The sequence below is a fragment of the Dermacentor albipictus genome, chromosome 3, assembly GCF_038994185.2.
Source record: "Dermacentor albipictus isolate Rhodes 1998 colony chromosome 3, USDA_Dalb.pri_finalv2, whole genome shotgun sequence".
In the NCBI taxonomy this organism is placed as follows: Eukaryota; Metazoa; Arthropoda; class Arachnida; order Ixodida; family Ixodidae; genus Dermacentor; species Dermacentor albipictus.
This window is the reverse complement of record NC_091823.1, coordinates 157,874,992-157,894,556: the sequence shown is the minus strand read 5'-3', so window position 1 is coordinate 157,894,556 and position 19,565 is coordinate 157,874,992. Positions and strand designations below refer to the sequence as shown.

Here is a 19,565-nt window from a genome sequence, read left to right as displayed (position 1 = left end):
AACATGAGCGCACCCTGCGCGGCACGCTGCTTCCACGTTTCAAGCGCAGAAGGCTGCACAACGAAACGCGCCAGCGCCGCGTATTGTTATCAACGGATTATCGCAACTTAGCGATACCGTGACTGCCCCGCTGTCTGTCAGCACACTTGCCGTGAGCCGTTTGCCACGCCTTTCCCGGGCGCGTCAAGGGCGTGCCTCATCTTTCGGGCGCTATCTATCTATCCTCCATCGAATGCGAACGGGGTACATGCGGCGCATTCTTGCACCTACACTTTCACTCAAACGAATACGTTAAAATGCGACAAATAAAATAACGCACATTTTTATTTCTTTAGGTATCTGTTTTTCGTTTTCAATGCTAGAAATTTGTGATGATAAACGGAGATCGAGCAAATTATTAAATTTTGCACATCTTGCCGTGAGTGGCGACAGGGAGGCGAAAGCTTAGAAGCGGTACATTGAAACGGGTCGCACGCACGAGGGCGTTCATACGGTGATAAGTCGCCTAGGGGCGCTGCAGTGCTATTCTCAATAAAGTCGGTCATGATCCATGGAGGGTCATGGCCACTCTTTCTCTATTAGGGGAATAGAAACGCAGCGCCGCGGTACGGCTGTTCATCGCAGGCGCTTCACTAGGCTATTAAGGCCCCCGCTTTACCAACTAAAAACGACACAACAGCTGTCGCTGTAAAATGGCGGTATGTTATTTTAGAGTGCGTAGTGTCGCAGTTCAGTGAAAATGTACCAGTTTATCTTTGTGCGCGAAGCCTTTGCGATACATTGCGAAACGTGCGTGCTTCCCCAGCGACAGAATTCATCGCTTGTCATCGCTTGCCCAGTGAAGGCGCCTCTGAGCGCACGTACGCAGTATATGAGTGTGTTGTGCAGTCGAAGGTGCTTGCGGATTACCTCTGCTGGAGCCAGCAGCGATCGCAGATGGATATCGTAACGACACCGCAGCACTCGCATTTTGGCAGGTGAGGACTCTTGTGTGCAGTTATGAAATCAGATTTCGAACGGAGAGATGTGTTGGAACTGTTGAGTGCGCAGTGCTTGTGATGAAGAAATGTCATTGCACTGGGCCTAGAAGAGCGAGCGATTCTCGGACGCTGATCGTGTTTACGACGTTGTGGCTCCGTTTCATCACCGATGACAGAGCAGCTATCTGAAACAACTGCTGCAATAAGCCCTCCTCAGCATCGTCGTCCCCCTCGACGCCTTGCAAGCACCTACAGTGACGTGCCGATAATTATTTACTGTGCGCTACGCGCCGCAATGCAGGCAATGAAACCGTGTTGTGCGGCCATCTCAGCCCGAGAAGATGTGTGCCAGCGACAGTCAACGCTTTGTTTTCGATAGTGGTGCTCAGTACATCACCGATGACAGTGCGTTGTGCGTGTTTTATGTCGGCGGTCAAGATTGTTGATGCCTCTCAGCTCGACACCGCGTCGCTGTTGCCGGCAGATAAGTTGGGCGTGGCCCAACTGTAGTGGGTGCGCGCGCAATAGTTACATGCCTCGCGCGGGGCGTGACCTCTGGTTTTGATTGACAGGCGAACTCGTGCTAAACTCGTACATCGCGAAACCCCCTCCGAGTTCAACTCGGGAACATGGCGGCGGCAGCAGCAGCGGCAGCGGCATTGCATCCAGCGGCAGCAAGCGTCAGTATGACCGTCCGGACCCGTTCACCTGCATGACCGGCGGGGAGTTTCAGCGTCATTTTCGCCTGTCGAAGACATCAGTGTGCTGGCTGTGTGACGAGCGAGGCGAAGACTCTCGTCTGCGGTGACAGCGTGGCGGGCTTCATTCGCTCACCGTCTTAGAGCAAGTCATCTGTGCCCTCCGTTTCTACGGGACTGGGAGTTTTCAGGGAAGCGTCGGCGGCGAGCGTTACATCGGACGCCATCAAACTACTGTTAGCCACTGTGTCAGAGATGTGTCTGACGCGCTTATCGATGCGGCAGTGCGTAAGCGGTGGCTAGCTTTCCAGAATACTGCGGCGGAGCGGGCATATATAAAAGAATGCTTCCCACTTCGTGGGAACATTACGAACGTAGTCGGGTGTGTCGAAGGAACGTACGTAGGAATTAAGGCGCCTTCAATGTCAGCGTTACTGTGATTAACAGACTTTTTCGCTGGTTGATCACTTTTTGTCGATTGTTCTATTTATCTGTCAGGGTGCCTTCCAAATGGCTCACTTTCTTGGGAAAGGGGTTAAGTATAAATAGATAAATGGATATCACTAATTGTGTGAAGTAACCTATGAATCCTAATCTCATAAAGAACTTGGGGTTCTTCATTGGTGAAGTTACTAAGTATGCACAATGCTGAATTTTGGTCATGCGTAATCTATCGGCCGCACTATGAAACAGCGAGGCATTGCACAATTTGTTGCAGCGCGAGATGTGGATGTTGCGCCAAGCCGGTTGTGCCTATGCATTTGTGGCGAAATGAAAATGCATTGAGAATCTTAGTGTGTTGGCTTGCATGAAGAAAATACTTCAGATTGTTTGCTCTGTTCACTGTCGATGCATGTGCCAGAGGTTCAGTGCATCTTCTTTTTTTTTTTTGGGGGGGGGGGGGCGGCGTTATTTTGGATGGATAAATTGTATATTTTCGTCTCATAATGGGGCTCTAATTCTTAAGCATTAGAACAATGCACATCCGATACTCTGCAGAACTCTCTGTACGTGAAGATGTCATGAACCACCAAGGCATTATTACATATCGGGAGAAATGTGGTGCAGATGCCAATGAAAAGTGGGTCTTTAACCTACCATGATAAAAATAAAACTTGCAGAGCAAATAGACCATTTGTACAGCTTTAGAGCAATAACTACACAAAACGTGATATGCCCAAACGAGTAAACACTTGCCGCATTGCCAAAGTAGGCTGAGCGACATGCAGCATATGTTGGCATTGAACATGTCTCGTAACTGTTATTTTTATTGTAAGCCCTCGCTGTCACACCTTTCCCTCCAGCACTCCCTTTACTGAAACGTGGCACTGTCTTTCCATTGGTGTCATGATGATAATGGTAACGGCGGCAGCAAGGCTTGTTAATGCTTGCCTCTTTGATTCCTGTGAGTTTAGTGGTAAAGAATATGGCACGTTCATACATACAGCTGTGCTGCAAAATTTAACATTTGTGATTTTTTGGAGAACTAATTTGTGTTGGGAAATTTCAAAGATGTGCACCATTGTGGCCTAATAACTAGAGCATTGGTGAGGTTGAAGACGGTGTATTGGTATAGAAGCTTGAAGTTTAATTGCACAACAATTCGACGGGGCACAAAGAGAAATACACACAGCAGAATGCTTTGCTGTGTGTGTTACACTCCTTTGTGTGCCGTTGAATTGTTGTGCGATCCAACTTAAAATAGAGCATTGGGCTTCTTTGGTGCAGGACCGAGGAAGTGTGAGCTATTCGACAACATGCCAGTGCCTTGCCACACACTTATGGAAGTCGGAAGGTTTGCAAACAAAGCTTTGCTTTCAAATCCACCTGCTCATGTAATACAAGCGCTGATTGAAAGAACCATCACACAAAAATAATGGTGAAATCAATGGCCTGTGAAAAGTGTAATTTGTATATAGATACTGTTGACATAATAGGTGCCATACCGGTGCCATAATAGGTGCCATACCGGCCTCAAAATTGTACTGGACAGAGCAGTTTGTTTCCTATGTGAAGCTCGACCTCCCATTACATGCTGTGCAAATAACCAAGCTCAGTTTGTTTTGACGTGCTACACAACATTCAGCGTAATCTGTTTTTGATTCTAAAGAAGTGCCAAACACCACCTCTTTTTCAAGGACGTCATGGGAATATTTGGCAAGACCTTTTTCAGCCCCTCATAATGGAAGTGTGGCCAGCCAGCTTTGCTTGGATGCCTTTATAGATTTCTGCTCCTGATCATTGTGTGCTATCAAATTGCAGAAGCCTATGCAACTGGTGCAAGGCATTACGTGTTTCTATAGTCGGATACAACTTTAGGAGGCTGCGGAATCTGCACTTTAAGGCAGGTGAACACAAGCCTGCACCAATGGGCACGCACTCGAGACTGATATCGTGCCGCCAGACAGACTAATATTGCTCATTGGAGAGGGACTATTTCTTTAGACGTGTAGGCAATCGGCTGCTGCGCTTTGGTCATCTGGGTGGGGCCTCTCCTGTCTTCTGAAGTTTTATCCGACTGTGAAGGATGCTGCTTTTCATACAACATAAAAGGACAAAGTGTACAATTATTTGGCCTATGAAATGGATACATCAGAAGTGTGCTATGCAAGGGCTTAAGATGTGTGAAATATGGTACATGCAATTATAAGACAATGTTAAAGAATATGTGGTATCGAACATGCATGTAATTTGTAAATGCATGGCACATTTGAATTGGGGAGTGTTGCAGTCATATGCACAGTCTATAGGTGATAGCATTATTAAGCTCCTGCTGTTTCCTTTCTTCATTGTGAATTACACACACCGTTCATCTTGTGGCTAATGAACACGCACTGTATTCTTGCACATAGAAAGAACAAACAGCATGATGACGTGTATGCTGCATTAGTGTATTTTTTATTTACATGGTCCAAGAGCGGCACAGGTTGTCTTACGTTTTTGCCTATTTTGAAGGGACACAAAGTGCATGTTATAAGTCTCCTAATATGCACAGCACAATGTTTACTGCAATAATTTTATTCATGTTCCTGAATAATAAACAAAATATTAAACTGAAAGCTCCTTTATAAGGTGCCTTCTGTGGGCTCGACAGGAGAGCAGTGAGGGCACCGATACTACTGTTGCGGAGCAGCCCTCTGGACCTTTGCCACACTCTCAAGAGCACGTGCCTGGCGCTCGCCTACTGCCACCAGGCGGTTGAGTGGCTCCAGCAGCAGAATGTTTTGCTGCAAAAAAGTGTATTGGAATGAATCAGCCACGTAGAAACCATTATTTACAAAGAAAAATGCTTGTTGCACTATTAGTACCAAGTGCCCTTAAAGGTGGAAGCCTCTAGTGTAGTATGCATAGTAAAACAATGCGTTGGGACAACATTGCTTTATTTTTCAAAACTGGGGTTTTCTTTTTCAGAGCCAATTGTCATGTTGATTAGTGTGCCAGCAGCTGAGGTGGCCCTGCACCTTCACGAGTCTCTACTGTCAGCACCACAAACCTATTTTTGTTCGCTGCAAAACAAATGCCTCACCCTACAATCCCGTCTTATACGAGCTGATGGCATCCTATGCCTACAAACATCATATTCTTGTCCCATTACGCAATTTTCTACCATCCTTGGCTGTAGTTCTCTCTCCTTGACATTCATTCTGTAATGCTTATGTAATCACCTGATATGAATTGGCAACAAGTGATCGAATACGTGCATGGCCTGCCTGCCGATTCCTTTCTTTTTTAATCTCAACTAGCATATCAGTTGCCATGGTTTACTACGCCACTGTCTTCCTGCCTTAATGCTATCTGCAACAATTTTTGTTACTTCGCTTTCTACACAGTCCTTGACATCTCAAGTTTCTTTGTTAACCTCCAGGTTTATGTCCCATATTGCATAACCGGTGGAATGCAATGATTCTAGACTTTTTTCAAGGATATCGGTAACGTGGCGATCACGATTCGGTAATGCCTTCCATGTGCTGTTCAACCCATGAAATTTTTGTATAAGTTTCCTGCTTTATATCAGTACTTGCTATTGATATTTCACTTGGATAAAGATACTCTTCCATAAATTTTCTAGCTTAATGCCACTCATGAATTTCTGTTGCCTTACCAAGTTAGTGGAGGTTACCTTCATCTATTCCATATTTTCGCGGGCCCACTTGCACGTAAAAGCACGAACACTCATTGGTTCTCACTGCCTTCTTTAAACTGCTGGACATTCAGTTCGTTACTACGAAAGTGACTTAATCCGTGCACTCTTATTATGCTAAATATGAAACAGTAGAAATATACTTATCTGCAGTTTGTCGAAGTCTCCTTCACTGTGTTGGTAGCGAGATCCATCGTCGGTACCACCTCGTCGCTTCGTAGCTATATAGGATGTCTACCTTTTGCCCACACAATGTAATGTTCGTGACGCTCGCAGTCACGCAGAGTGGAGGAACTCGGCGCACTCGCAGAAGCAGCACCGGACAAGTTGTTTCTTCAGCACTTCGCCGTGAACAGTAGGTGCGCGTTGCGATCTGTAAAATCGCCGAAGCTATTGGCAGTCTTACCGGGTGCACGGGAAGATTGCCCACGGAGGAACAGAACTATCCAAGAAATAGTGGCCTTCGTCGAGCCTGATCACTACGTCGCGCACTGCAAGCTCGTTGTACGGGTTTGTTTACACTGGGCCTCCCTGATGCTTAGCCGCCATGCTTGCCCGGTGAATGGATGTGATGACGCCACTACAGCGCTCCCTCGTGGTATAATGCGAAGGGTACTAAATTACAAATTAGTCTAAGACGCATTCAGTGCACATCTCGTAAGCTTCAAAATGCTTCTAAACCACGTTAAAGTAACTAATAATATTGTACTAAATGCATTTGTTTTACAACTTGCTTCTGCATGTAATGCACTCGGTGGAACGACAAACAAGTGAAAGAAGGCACGACCATGCACCGACGGTATGATCACGTGAGCCCCAGTTTGTCGACCGCCCAGAAGGCAACGCCCAAGAAATGATAGCCAGCCAGAGTGAATCTAGATAAACCAATGAAACTGGAGGCTTGTCGAAAGATAAACTGTGTCTCGGTACCATTCGTGCTTTCATTTTGGGGTGTCGCCAGAGCTCGTGAAGATCCCGAGTTTCGCCAAACTCGGCGCATCCTGCATAGCGCCCCAAGTCCTTAAATTAAACTTGCCCATCGAATTTGCCTTCCGTTTTGACAGGACATGCACGCGCGAAGCGACAATCCAACGCGAACGGAGCAACCACAGTTCTAGTTAGTTGCGCGCATGCAGCTTTATTATCTGCTGCAGTGAACAACGCAACTAGTACCGTTGCATTTTTATGCGAAGCGTATTACGAGAGCTCAACCCAGCTCCTCAGGCGCGGCGGTGTCGCCTTCAATACCACGTGACACCGTGACGTCACGACAGAGGAGAAACGGGGCTCCAACTCGCGCCGTCGCTCGCGGCGTCGCGGCGGTATGTAAGCAGCTGCGCTTGCCTCTGCTCGACACTCACGAGGTGAGATGCCTCCTGGAGACAGAGCTGCTCGTTGGAATGAGAAGCGAAGGTTGCGGCGTGCTACAGAGACTGATTTTCTAGGTGGCTTTGGCTCAACTCTTGCAAGATGGGCTGGGTGGGAATCGAACCAGGGTTTCCGGAGTGTGAGACGGAGACGCTACCAGTGAGCCACGAGTACGACGCTTCAAAGCGGTACAAAAGCGCCTCTAGTGAATGCGGTGTTGCCTTAGAAACGAGCTGTTTGTAAGGCTCAGGCGTGCGTCGCTTGCTCAGGCGCACACTTCGTTGCCGCGCCGAACGCTGCGTTACTCGACGCTCACCGCGTCCAATGCGGGGCGCGTAGTCGCTGCGCCGTAGCCCGTTGTCTTACACCCCTTGGCGGGTCGACGGGAACGCTGTCGCGTTCCACTCTTGCAGGCGAAGCAGAGTAACGCATGAGTTGTTTCTTCCTCTAGCCGAACCAAATATAGCCAAGCAACAGCAGCTCACCAGGCTAGACAGTGGTTCAACAACTAAAATAAAGGCTAGTATGCTTCGCATCCTGGGCTTAACCTTAGCTAAGCCACAGCCATTTTTTTATGTGCTATGCGTTTCGCTGTGTAGGTAACCTATCCGCCGTTTTCTATTGCAATGCAAGGCTATTCTCGAAGCATGAGGCAAAAATTAGCATGCGAGTGAGCAACTTTTCAGGGCACTTAGTTGAGGTTCAAAGCTCACCACCCCGCTATAAGAGAGGCTTGATGAAGATATTCTGATTTCAAAGCACTTCTCTTTGTGAGAATGCCGTCCTCACGGATGTCCAAGCCTGCAAGAGCTCAGCGAGTTAGCGTTGATAGCTCCAGAAGCCCAGTGAGGTTCACCGTTCTATAACCGCTGGACAATGAAGGTGATTCTTGCCTCTTAGAGTAGACTCATAGCCGCAAGCCGATAATCGCCGCCCCTCGAAAAACAGAGGTGGCCTTTCAGCTGCTACTCCATCAAGAATGTGGATGTGGCCACTTTTGGCAGATAACTACGAGCCTTGAAAACCCGTCCTTTGAATTACCGTGGCGAATCGTTTTTGCGATACGGGGAAGCAGTCGAATCGGTGTGCTCCATTCTTTAACATCTTCCTTTTATTTAAATATTATGATGTCGACATTTCTCCAACTTCAACTCCGGTGCTGAGGATGCCTGTAAATGACTGGAAGGTTATGAAGTTAAGATACCTCCATCGTTTGTAAAATTGACAGCCGCTCCATGTTTTTCTGCTGCTTTTTCTCTAAACGATATTTTGCAAAGCCCTTGTCGCTACATCGCTAGTTACGCGTGAAATTTCTGTATCCTGAGCCACCGCTACTTCCAATCAAGGTTACGTGGCTGATCTGGGTGCTGTACACTTTCCTGTGGAATGCCCTTGCTAGATTTGCTATACCGTGGAACTTGCTTATCACGTGATTGTATTTATCTATTATTGCAAGCATCATGTTTCATTTTTTCGATGCCAAGTCTCCTTCTCACTGACTTCATGCTGTCCCTTTCTTGACTGCTTCCTCAATCTTTCGGATGCCATCACGCAAGTATCGCTTGCTTTCCTCTAGTACACCGGACGGCGAGGAGTGTAGTTTGCCCCAGAATACAGAACAACTCTTGTGCCTCTGTCCTCAATATGATGCGCAATGACAATTACTGGCAGTACCTTCGTCCCTGTACATCAACCAGTCTTTCTCTGAAGAGGCTCTAGTGGGATCTTCGATGGTCCCTTGGAGTAGGCGGAATATTCTAATGTCCCTAATCAAGTTACTGCAAGGGAGTGGCGTGGGCTTTATACTTTCAAGACTCTTCGCTTATTCACCAGCATTTCCGTCCTCATCACCACCTTTTAATTTCCTTTTAATCCCCTTTCCATTCCCCAATGTGAAGTAGCAGGGCAGATGTTTTACCTCAAACGCCCGCTCAGCTTTTCTGTCATTAAGGGTGCTAAACAACTTCCTGTGCTCCATAGAGTTCTCAATCATGCGCGTACTAATCTAAAAATATACGAATGTTTTCTCGTCCCGACCGCAACAAAACGCGTCTTGCGTTCGAATCTGCCACCTTAATCTCTACGACACAAAAACACCAAGGCGGACGCTCCATAATGTAAATGTGAATATTAAATTTTCTTGTGAAAAACAATGGACAGTTTCGTCCGAAGGGCATAGCATCTACAGCGATAACAAGGTTTGGCGTTACGCTCGAACTTTTCGGACGGTGTTCAAACTATACGCGGTTGCCACGCACGCCACACGCAAGGCAACTGCCACTCGTCGGAAGGAATAGCGCCCTGGCAGCATCCGGGCGTCTTAAGGACGCTGGCGCAATGAGGACAGGCGCCAGCGACGGGTGCGGGCGTGGCCCCGCCGATAGTGCACGAGATGAGATTGACGAGAAGCCGTCGACGCTAGTCGGCGGCCAATAAAGTATGAGATAGCGTTTGCTTGGCGCTGGCTGTCCGTTCAGTTCACACCCGTGCACACACGAGGCAGCTCGGCAAGAACGCCGGCGTGCTTCTACAGTGCGTGCGCGCAACGCCAGCATCTGAAGGAGGCAGAACGCTCTCCACAACCGAGCCGATTTAGCGGAGCGTTGACGGCGGTGCGTCCACTTCAGTCGGCAGTGCAGCCAAACGCAGTCTTAGAAGTCTCTGCAGACCCTCTGATAATTATCGCGCTATTCGCGCGTGCGTCGGCGATAGCCTGACAGTACGATGGCGGTGGAATCCGCATATCTGCGATCGAATAAGAGCAAATGACAGTTTGCCGGCTGCCCTTTTTTAGGCCACGGCAGAGTGCAGCAGCAGGCGATGCTTTGTCATTGCGATATTGTGGCAGCCGCATTGTCACGTGCCGCGGCAGCACGTGTCAGAACGGCGAGAGAAAGAAATCTTCGTTGTCGCTCAGTGGATCAACGAGATCTGTCGCCCCCATCTTTGGTGCCGCGCCTCGGCGCGGGACTGCATGTTCGACTGTGGAGTTCTGTGGACACGCCGGCCACTGACCTCACTGCACGAAAAGGACAGCGCGGGCATGTTTTCGCCCGCGGAGTCGACGACGACGAGGACCACGCGCAAGCCACCTGTTCTTTTTCGCGCAGCACGCGGCAAGCGTTTCGAGTCTCGAGCCTGAAATCCTATCTTTTTTTGCTGGACGGCTTCTCTGCCTGCGCTGAGGAAAAAGTCGCGAGGAGAACCACATGGCTCGTCCCTTGTTTTACTTTCCGTCCGATGACAGTGCGCTCTGCAATTTCCAAGAGGAACGGGCGACCGAGCTCGATGCGCCGGGAGATATGACGAGGAAGGCGCACTTTGCAAAGCGACGGCTTTCGTCGTTGGAGGGCTGCGAAAAGTGGCGCCAGCACTTTTTCGACCCGCGAGACTTCAACGAGCAGCTCATGAGGGCAGTGGTAAGTGGATTGATTGATTGATTGATTGATTGATTGATTGATTGATTGATTGATTGATTGAAAACTTTATTATTCCACCGAGCTGGGGTGCCCGCCTCTTAACCTAAACGTAGGTAGGGGCTGGAGGACGAAGCAGTCCCCGCGCGTTGAGGACGGTGAGTCTTCACGGCCTCAATGGCCACGCGGATTGCTCGACACTGGTCGTCTTCAGACTCGCTCTGGAGCAAGGCCTTCCAGGCTTCTCTACTGTCAATTCTCTCGGCCCTTGGGGAGCCAGCACACTCCCATATTATATGGTGTAGCGTACCTTTTTGCTTACAAATTTTGCAGAGGGCGTCGTTATAGTCCCTCGTCTGTGTTACGTAGTTCCAATGTGGTGATGTATAATAGTTTCCCTGGAGGCGTCGCCTAATGCGAGCGTCCTCCAGAGAGAGAGACCAATGCTGAGGCGGAAAGATTCTTCTTTCGGCTTTGTAATGATTGACAATTTCCCTGTACGTGATGATGCTATCTTTTATCCCTGGAACTAGCTGCTCTAAGGTTGCCCGGTGGTAGAGTGCTCGGGCGAGCTCGTGAGCGGCTTCGTTGCCTGGGAATCTCTCTTTGCATTATCGACGATGCTGTTTCAGCGCAGAATGCAGGTTTGCGGGAGACGTTGGGTATATTTACCATGACGAAAGCAACCTGGTTATAACCGAAAGCTCACCCGCCTTGGTTGCTCATTGGCTATGGTGTTAGGCTGCTGAGCACAAGGACGCGGGATCGAAGCCCGGCCACGGCGGCCGCATTTCGATGGGGGCGAAATGCGAAAACACCCGTGTACTTAGATTTAGGTGCACGCTAAAGAACCCCAGGTGGTCGAAATTTCCGGAGTCCTTCACTACGGCGTGCCTCATAATCAGAAAATGGTTTTGGCCCGTAAAACCCCATAACTTAATTTTTTTAATAACCGCAAGCTTCTCAAGTACCTCAATTCTCCTAACCACGTGTCTGTAATGCGCCAGTGTATGCACTGGCGTTAGACATGTGGAAAAGGACACGGAGCCGGTGGGCACTGAAAACAGCGTGAAGCACCGGACACGCCTATAGCCATATTGTCCCGATACTGTATAAGCCTGGTGTTGCGCGCCGTCAATGCACCGGTTTTCCGGTGCGAGGTAGAAGTATAATGCCTACAAGTACTCTCATAACAGAAAACTTATTGCGAACGAAACCCGTTCTGTTAGTTTCCGAGCTCCCGAGGACGTACTTTTGCGATTTCTCCATCGGTCAAATGCGACAGGAATTCACAGCTCGCGTGAAATTTTTTACATTATTTAAGATGTTCATGCAGAAGGGTTACTTCAAAGTCGGCGGTTTATTTGAGATCGCTTAATAATGTATCGCTTTTCTCTCTTTTAGCTTTATGATTACATGCGGTTAACACTGAAACTCCATTGTTCTTTACTGCTATATTGCCGAGTTGTAAATTTGGTACTTGCGCTAGCTTCTTTTGGGGGGGCGGGGGGGACATGCTTTGCGGATTCAAGGCTTGATCTCAACAAACTGATGTCATATATTTAGAAGAGACTTACTACAATTATTACGCTGTTTTTACATATAGTTCCAATGGAATTTTATCTCTCGTCGTCGCCACTCGAAAATCGCATGCATGCGATTGCGCTTTTCCAACTGGAAATACCTGCAATGGTCGCCGCTTTCAACTCTACAATGGCAAGATTTGCCTCCCTTAACGATACGTTTTTAATTGCCCATTCTCCTGTAATTATGCGCGACAAAAATCGGCATGTGTGGCCTACGGTACACAATGTCGAAACTGAGTGAAATGACCAGTCATAATCATAAAAGAGGAGAAAAGCGGAGAAGTACATCACTCATGCAACTTGACCGTCAGGAAGATGAAAGACGCGTGAGGGAGCGTTCATTGGAATATTTTTTGCTACCTCAAACGCGAGCCAGCATTATTTGGCGTCTCGTGCGTTGTCGACCTGCATAACGCTTTCACAGAGGCGCAAAGTTGTGGCAGGCGCTGGCGCCTACCACAACAAAAACTAATGCTTTATTAAACGGTGGTTATTGAATGGTGATGCTTGAAAATGGCCACCAAGCAACATAATGTCGAAGAATGCGCGTAACGGCTAGTTTCGGCCAGAGGAAGGCAACTAAAAGCCACTGTTAAGGCAACTTGATAGACCTTAGCCTCCTTGTAATATGATCCGTTGCCTACGTGGCCCGAAAGGCCCTGCTCTCGCTCGACGTGCTGGTACTGATGGGGTCATCGTCTTTCTTTTCACGAGCAGTCTAATGGCATTGCGGAAACGGAGTGGTTAGCTTGTTTCCCAACTTCCAACTTTATTTATACATCCAGTCAAAATCACTTACTGATGTCTTGGTTGAGGATGCCAGCTCACCTGCTAGCATATTTTCCGCTCGTTTGTGCTGTTGACATGTGCCTGTAAACACAGTATTGCGGAAACAACAACGGATTTACTAGTTGAAGTAAACGGGACTATGAACCTAGTGGGTTGCCGTAGTACTGCAACAGTTTGGAAGTTTCGCAGTGCCATTTAATTGCAGCAACTTGTCCTGTAAGAAAAAAAATTCCCGAATCTAGCTTTCAAGAGCGAACGGTTGCTCCAACTGAGGCGCTAGCTTAAATCATTTTCCTGCATCAAATACATATCTGAACAAAACATTGTTGCGACGCAAAACATGCTTCATGAAGTGAGCATCGATGAGTGACCGGGTATCGCCTATCAGCTAAGAAGGCTGTGGTGCATTGAGTGTCGATTAGCGTTGTCTGGGGCATTTTGTCTGATACTAGTTTAAGGACCATGCCTGATAGACGCCCCCTTTCGTGTGCTTGCTTCCGCGCAGTGCAGAAAAGCTCCTTCACGAGAAGAAAAAGCAATAACCAAGCTAAATAGCCTCTTCAACCACGTCGAGCGGCAGTTCCAGGCAAAGCTGTCGTTACTGCCAAATGGACTGCAGCCATTGCACTCTGCCATCGGTGGAGCTGGGTTGGAAGTACTTCTACGGTGTACCTGGACGCAGACTACACTCTGTCACCTAGTCAGGCACCTGGAGGAGATCAACGCCGTCCTCTGGTTGCTGGACTTTGAAGTGACAGAAGTCATGTCAGGCAAGCATGCCATACGCAGGGTCGGAGACTTCGAGTTTCAGAAGACCCACAAAGACGATATGGTATTCGCATATGCAGCCATGACCTTGCTGCTTCTCCTGCACACACACAGGTGCATCGAGCGTTTTGAGGTATGGCTTTCTTTTTTTTTTTCCTACTAGCACACGTTCACGCCTTCAAATAGAATACATGAACATCTTATATCAAGTCAAGAATTAGAAATTGAGGAACCAGTGGGCCAGCCCTCTTTGTCGTACAAATGATAAATTTATGGATCAATGAAAAAAGACAATCGCTAATTTGCATTCATCTTGAGAATAGGCTTGCTTTAATAAATAAAGCACGGAAACCATTAGCTTGTCATCGATCTTATCACGTATCGAGTCATCAATGAAAAATAGGTGACGCTTTATGCAACATTATGAACTATAAGAAGGCGTCTCATGCTATCCATGGCGTAAAGAAAATGTACAAGAGCATAAGCGCATCTTTATATAACAGTTTTTGTAGATATCCTACTTGTTCACAGGTGAAGTGAGTAAAGGAGCAGTGTTTTGGGCTGAAATACATTTCGTTCTTCAATTCGCTCTAGCAAACGCAGTGATCTTTGTTCATGGGAATGAATGAAGTGCACAAAATAACAACGCCTACGTTTGCGATTGCGTCACCCTGTTTGGTGCTATGGAAAACATGGCTACAATGGCGCCCAGCGACAAAGCCTAACCCCCGCATTAGAGAACGTTTCTCCACTCAGTATTGCACCTAGACTTGAGAAACTCGACGATAGCGCCACCCGTATCGAGAAATGGCCATTGCGCTTCATTGACGACACACGGCAATTCTTGAGAAGCGCGTTGCCTTCTTCAGCCGAAATGTGGCACTTGCTCAACTCGTTGAAGCGGAGGAATAGTTTTGAACTCAGGATCGGTTGGCAATGCGGGGGCAAGGTTGCTTCGAATATATAAAAGACTATAGTAGTGCTGAATACCTGCTTAGTGAGCAAGTGTTTACTATTGGTAGCTAGACTGCTCAAGTAGCGAGGGAGCTTACTTTCTTAACACCAATGTATGCTGTGTGTACCTTCCATGCGGCTGGTCTAAAAAGAATGGCTCGCACCTCTCACAGGGGCTTGTCATGTGGTCTATTCTGAGGTTTAAGAAAAGCACGTAGCACTGCCGCCGACGGCGAATGGTGGGTACGCGTTCTCGCAAAAGAAAAATGCCGCGTGTCCCACGTGACTTGTACCAAAATTTATTATTATGCAAGCGTCAAGTAGCTGGACAAAATCAAGGTACTACTTTCCCTCGTTTGGAGCACGTCAGATTTTTTTTATTTCGCCTAGTTATACGATCAGTTAATAATAATTAATCACTTAAACTTAATAGTACCTTTCAATGAGAAGTGTGAGTGAGAAAATTATATGCCATCCTCGAAAATTTATTGTACAATTTCTGTTGCCAAATACGCCCAATATAAAAAAATGGCCAAGGCTGAAAAAAAGCCCACAAAATACTAAAAAGCACAGCGCCACTCGCCATTCAATTAGGCACGGGATGTGCAAGTTTATTGAAAACATGTCAAAATTTTCAGAATCGGTTCACGCACCCATTAATAATTTAATAGGCAAGAACCATTTCTCATGCCACGTGTCATAAACCATACGTACAAACAAAATTTAATACATAAATATAATGCGCGAATCAAAAATATTTGTAAACTTAAAATGTGCTTCTGGAAATTAAGGGTTGTCTCTAGTGACTGTGTGTTGCTTTCCCACTTTCATGAAACTTTCTGTTATGATGCACTCGAACATCAAGCACAATTTTTACAAGGACTCCATGCGAAAAACCAGTCTTGAAACGATACTTTTCACATAACTTTATTGTGAATGGCAAGTGCTCTATCACATTCATGTCATGTGGGCGTGCAAGTACGAATTTAAATGCATCACCCGCTGCTCGACAACTGATGCCTAATCAGCACCATTACAACATTCCAGGTCGTCGACCTGTTCGCGGCCGAGACCGATTTCGACCGGATGCTTTGCGCGAACATCGGAGCAAGCGATTCGCTGACCTGCCTTCGCCTGAGCCGATGTGAACTTAGCGAGTCTGCTTCTCTCGTGCTCGGCAAAGCTGTCGGCCATTTGCTGTCGGCAAACCTCCGTGAGCTCTCGCTGGACTTGCTGGCGCTGTCCGGTGAGAAGGACGTGTGGCTGAAGCCGCTGGCAGAAGGCGTGGCTCGTGCGCAGAACCTTTCCAGGCTCAGGATCACGGATCTCTACGTAAACGTGAGTGGCGTTTAAACGGCGTTTAACCACCGTTTAAACGGAACAGGCGCAAATCCGTTCATAATGCAGACCGTCCAGCAGTGCGGTGTTAGTGCGAGGAGCCGCGATGAGCAATTATATATGCACCTTGCAGCTCCATGTTTTTATCTTAAACGATAGAGCAGGCAAGCTCCTTCGCCTGCTGCCACCATAATGCTGCGAAGAATAACATCATGCTAAGATGTAGTTACATTGTTTGCGAAAAATCGCAGAAGAACTCAGTTTCGTGCGTTGTTTAGTTCGAAAGAAAGGTACAAATTTGGCCTCGTTTGTACCAGATGCTGCAAGTGAGGCGAAAGAAAATAAAGACGCAAGGATGGCATGTTCTGTACCTAGTGCAATTGGTCTACCCTGTTTCAGCCCTTGTTTCTCACGCTTACGTTGCGGTGTGCAATTTCCTTTTACTTCTCTGTTTTATTCGAAATAATCGCTCCAATGTGTTTCCATAGTCCGTGTCCTAAAAACCATTGCTCAAACTCATTGGGAAGAATACGCTGTAACATTTGCATGAGCTTTGGCATAGTGCTATATTACATCGAAAATACGCCACAACCGAATGACAGTGTCTTTTCCTGCATTGTATGTGTCGCTTTCACGCTAAGAAATACAGCTGTGCTAAACTTCATGCATCTTGCATTAGACTCGGGTGCCTTCTGTAGGTGAACATATTCAACATTTCGCAAAACCAAAGCCTGTGCGTTCAGTCCCCGTAAAATTTGCCTGCGCGATCGACTTGCCCGTGTGATGTTGAGATTGCCAGCTTCGATGCGAGCAGCACTGGCATGGAAGGTGGCGACGGCACTGCGTAATGCGAGCCTAGCAATCGCGAGCTGTGCCGCCTCGCCAAGAGGGTGCACAGTGTGGGCGCGTCATGAGAAGTCTCGTATCACCGTCGCGCTCGAAGCCAAAGCAACATAGTGCTTCACATACTTCAAGGAAAAAAGAATACACACGCACACACACACACACACACACACACACACACACACACACACACACATATATATATATATATATATATATATATATTGTTGCGTGGTAGTGACGGTAGCGAACACACTAGCAATACTGTGAAAGACGGAAGTAACTTTTATTGGACCATCTTGTGCCCACCACAAAAACAGGCTACACTTAAAGCGCAATAATACCGGCGAACACTGTCGGCGATCGTCGAAAATCTGATCAGCGGGTCAAGCGCGTCAGCTTTTATCCATCAGTCGTGGAAGGTCCCGAAGTAATCGCTGGTGCCCGCGTGTGTTCCAGATAGGTCTACAACACGCATACATGCAATGAGATTACAGAAGGTTCGCGTATAACAGACAGCGGATAGGAGTATCGTTAACATTCCAGCAACTTCTGATATATATATATATATATATATATATATATATATATATATATATATATATATATATATATATATATATATATATATATATATACGGGAAAGAAGGAAAACAGAGAGGTTCAATTTTTCTTTATCGCGACCATATAAAGCCAGCAGGCAATGACGCCACGGCAAGCAGGAGTAAATAACGGTGGTTGTATCTGAAATTGAGAAAATAATGAAGGAGAGTGTAAATGAACATGGAGAAAAAGTTAACTTGTCCCCGGTGGGGATCGAACCCACAAACTGCGCATTACGCGTGTGATGCACTACCACGTGGGCTTCAGCGACGGCCATCGGTCCGTCCACTAACTCGGATATTTATGCGTACTAGTAGATCTATCCCTGGGAGCGACAGCCAGCATTGTTCAGAGTCAAGGCGGGTGCACGCGAAGCACCCCCTTCTCACCCGGTGGCATCACGCAACGCGTGGACGTGGGAGGAGCGTAGGCACGCGGCTAATATACTCTCGTATGCTGCCCAGCATACGAGGGTTGCGCCATCACTTGCCGCACACACAGCGTCACACCGTGAGTCAAGTTTGGGAGTGTGCAGTGAAGCACGGCACATGGCAATTGCATTAATGGCGCAGCTCGCTAAATCGTTGGCGTCAACGACATCCATTGCAAAGCGGAACATACCCAGTGCTTTTGTGGCACAGCCTGCTGAAGCGTTTGGTTGGTGTCCTTGAGGAATCGGTGTGACGTGGCTTCGGTTGCGTCCATTTTCTGAGAAATTAAAAGGCTCTCGTTTTCTCATTGAATAGAGGCACATGCCAACTGGAACGTATGCCCAGTTGGCGTCAAAGAAGTTCATTGAAGACCAGCACAGACCCATTGGAACACACTCCGCGTTCAAAGCTGGCGTCAAAGAATTGCTTTGCAGAGCGTGATGTACCCGGTTCCGCATCTACGTTGACCTATGTCGGCGGGAAAGAGGTTCGCTGAAGAGCGGCACATCCGTACACACTGCCACGTATTCAGTGAGACAAGTTCGTCCCACGGTTGGTTTCGGGTTCGGTTCCCTCGGCGCAGCAACCCGTTGTCCTAACCATTCGACCGTGGACTACACAGTGACCAAGGTTAGCGGAAAAATGGTCAGATAAAAACATACATCAATAGGCAGGTAGGTATAGCCTTCGAAAATTCGGTGGAGTTCCCCAAGAATGCCAGCGCATTCATATAGGAAGCAGTTTTTTCCTAGGATCCTTCGGAGATTCAAGACAGTCACACAGCAAAACACGAGAAATGAGGTTTTGCCACCGAGCCACTTGCGTAACCTCCGCACCGTTGCCTGCTAAGAGACGCCATATGAGGTTCACGCATGTGCAAGAAAATTGTCGAACGATACCGCCGTGTGAGCGACGTGTCTCACTCTCCTAGGGCGGCCGAGACTCCAAGGCAGCGGGCGGCACATTTGGCTACGAATTGCGAGTGCTAACAAAAAGAAGCGTGGGCGCACATCGAGACGTACGAGGAGAGAGATTGGCGACTCAGCCGGGAACGTGCTTTTGCGCGCGGATTCATGAAACATGAGGCGTCCGCTTATTGTTCCGCGTGACTCGAGTCTATGCGGGCATGACGACAACGCTACCGGCCGCGCTTAACACGCCTGAAAAGTTTTTCTTTAAATTGAGTTTATTGCAACATGTTTAAATCATGCCTAGGAAATGGACGAAAGGAGGCAAGTCTTCTCCCATAGGCGGCAAATGAGGCAGGTTTCCTGACAAAGTCAGAAAGTTATGTCGGCCGCAGTTGAGTTTGACTGAAGGACGCTTTCTGAAAACAACACTGCAGCGTCGTGGCAAGGGTCAGAGTGGAGCTAACACGTAAGATAATTGAAGCAGCAAATACAGACAATTCAGGACACGAATGTTCGAGAATCGCCTCCCTGATGCTATCTGTTACAACTGGGATTCACAGCAGGATTCTTCGCATGCACAATGATGTGTATGCACAAGAATGTGTACGTTCTCAAAATGAGCACTCGAAACTTGGCGTCATGCGCTGTAGCTTTGATCCATGCTTATGCTTCTAGCGCTACTCAGATTTCCAGTCCATGAGGCACTGCGAAAGAGCCGAAATATATTTTGTAATGGCAG

General features: G+C 47.5%; 1 protein-coding gene across 2 annotated transcripts in view; it reads left to right on the top strand.

Moving 5' to 3' along the window:
- Window positions 1-10,093: 10,093 nt before the first annotated feature.
- Window positions 10,094-19,565, top strand: part of LOC135908670 (uncharacterized) — a 52,585-nt gene continuing 43,113 nt past the window's right edge. The window contains exons 1-3 of one of the 2 annotated variants that reach the window (XM_070534812.1): window positions 10,094-10,606; window positions 13,484-13,879; window positions 15,748-16,038. In XM_070534812.1, the coding sequence (XP_070390913.1) occupies window positions 10,397-10,606; window positions 13,484-13,879; window positions 15,748-16,038 (897 nt within the window). In that variant the 5' untranslated portion in view covers window positions 10,094-10,396. The remainder of the gene's footprint in view (window positions 10,607-13,483; window positions 13,880-15,747; window positions 16,039-19,565) is intronic. The other variant, XM_065440513.2, reaches the window with a different exon arrangement.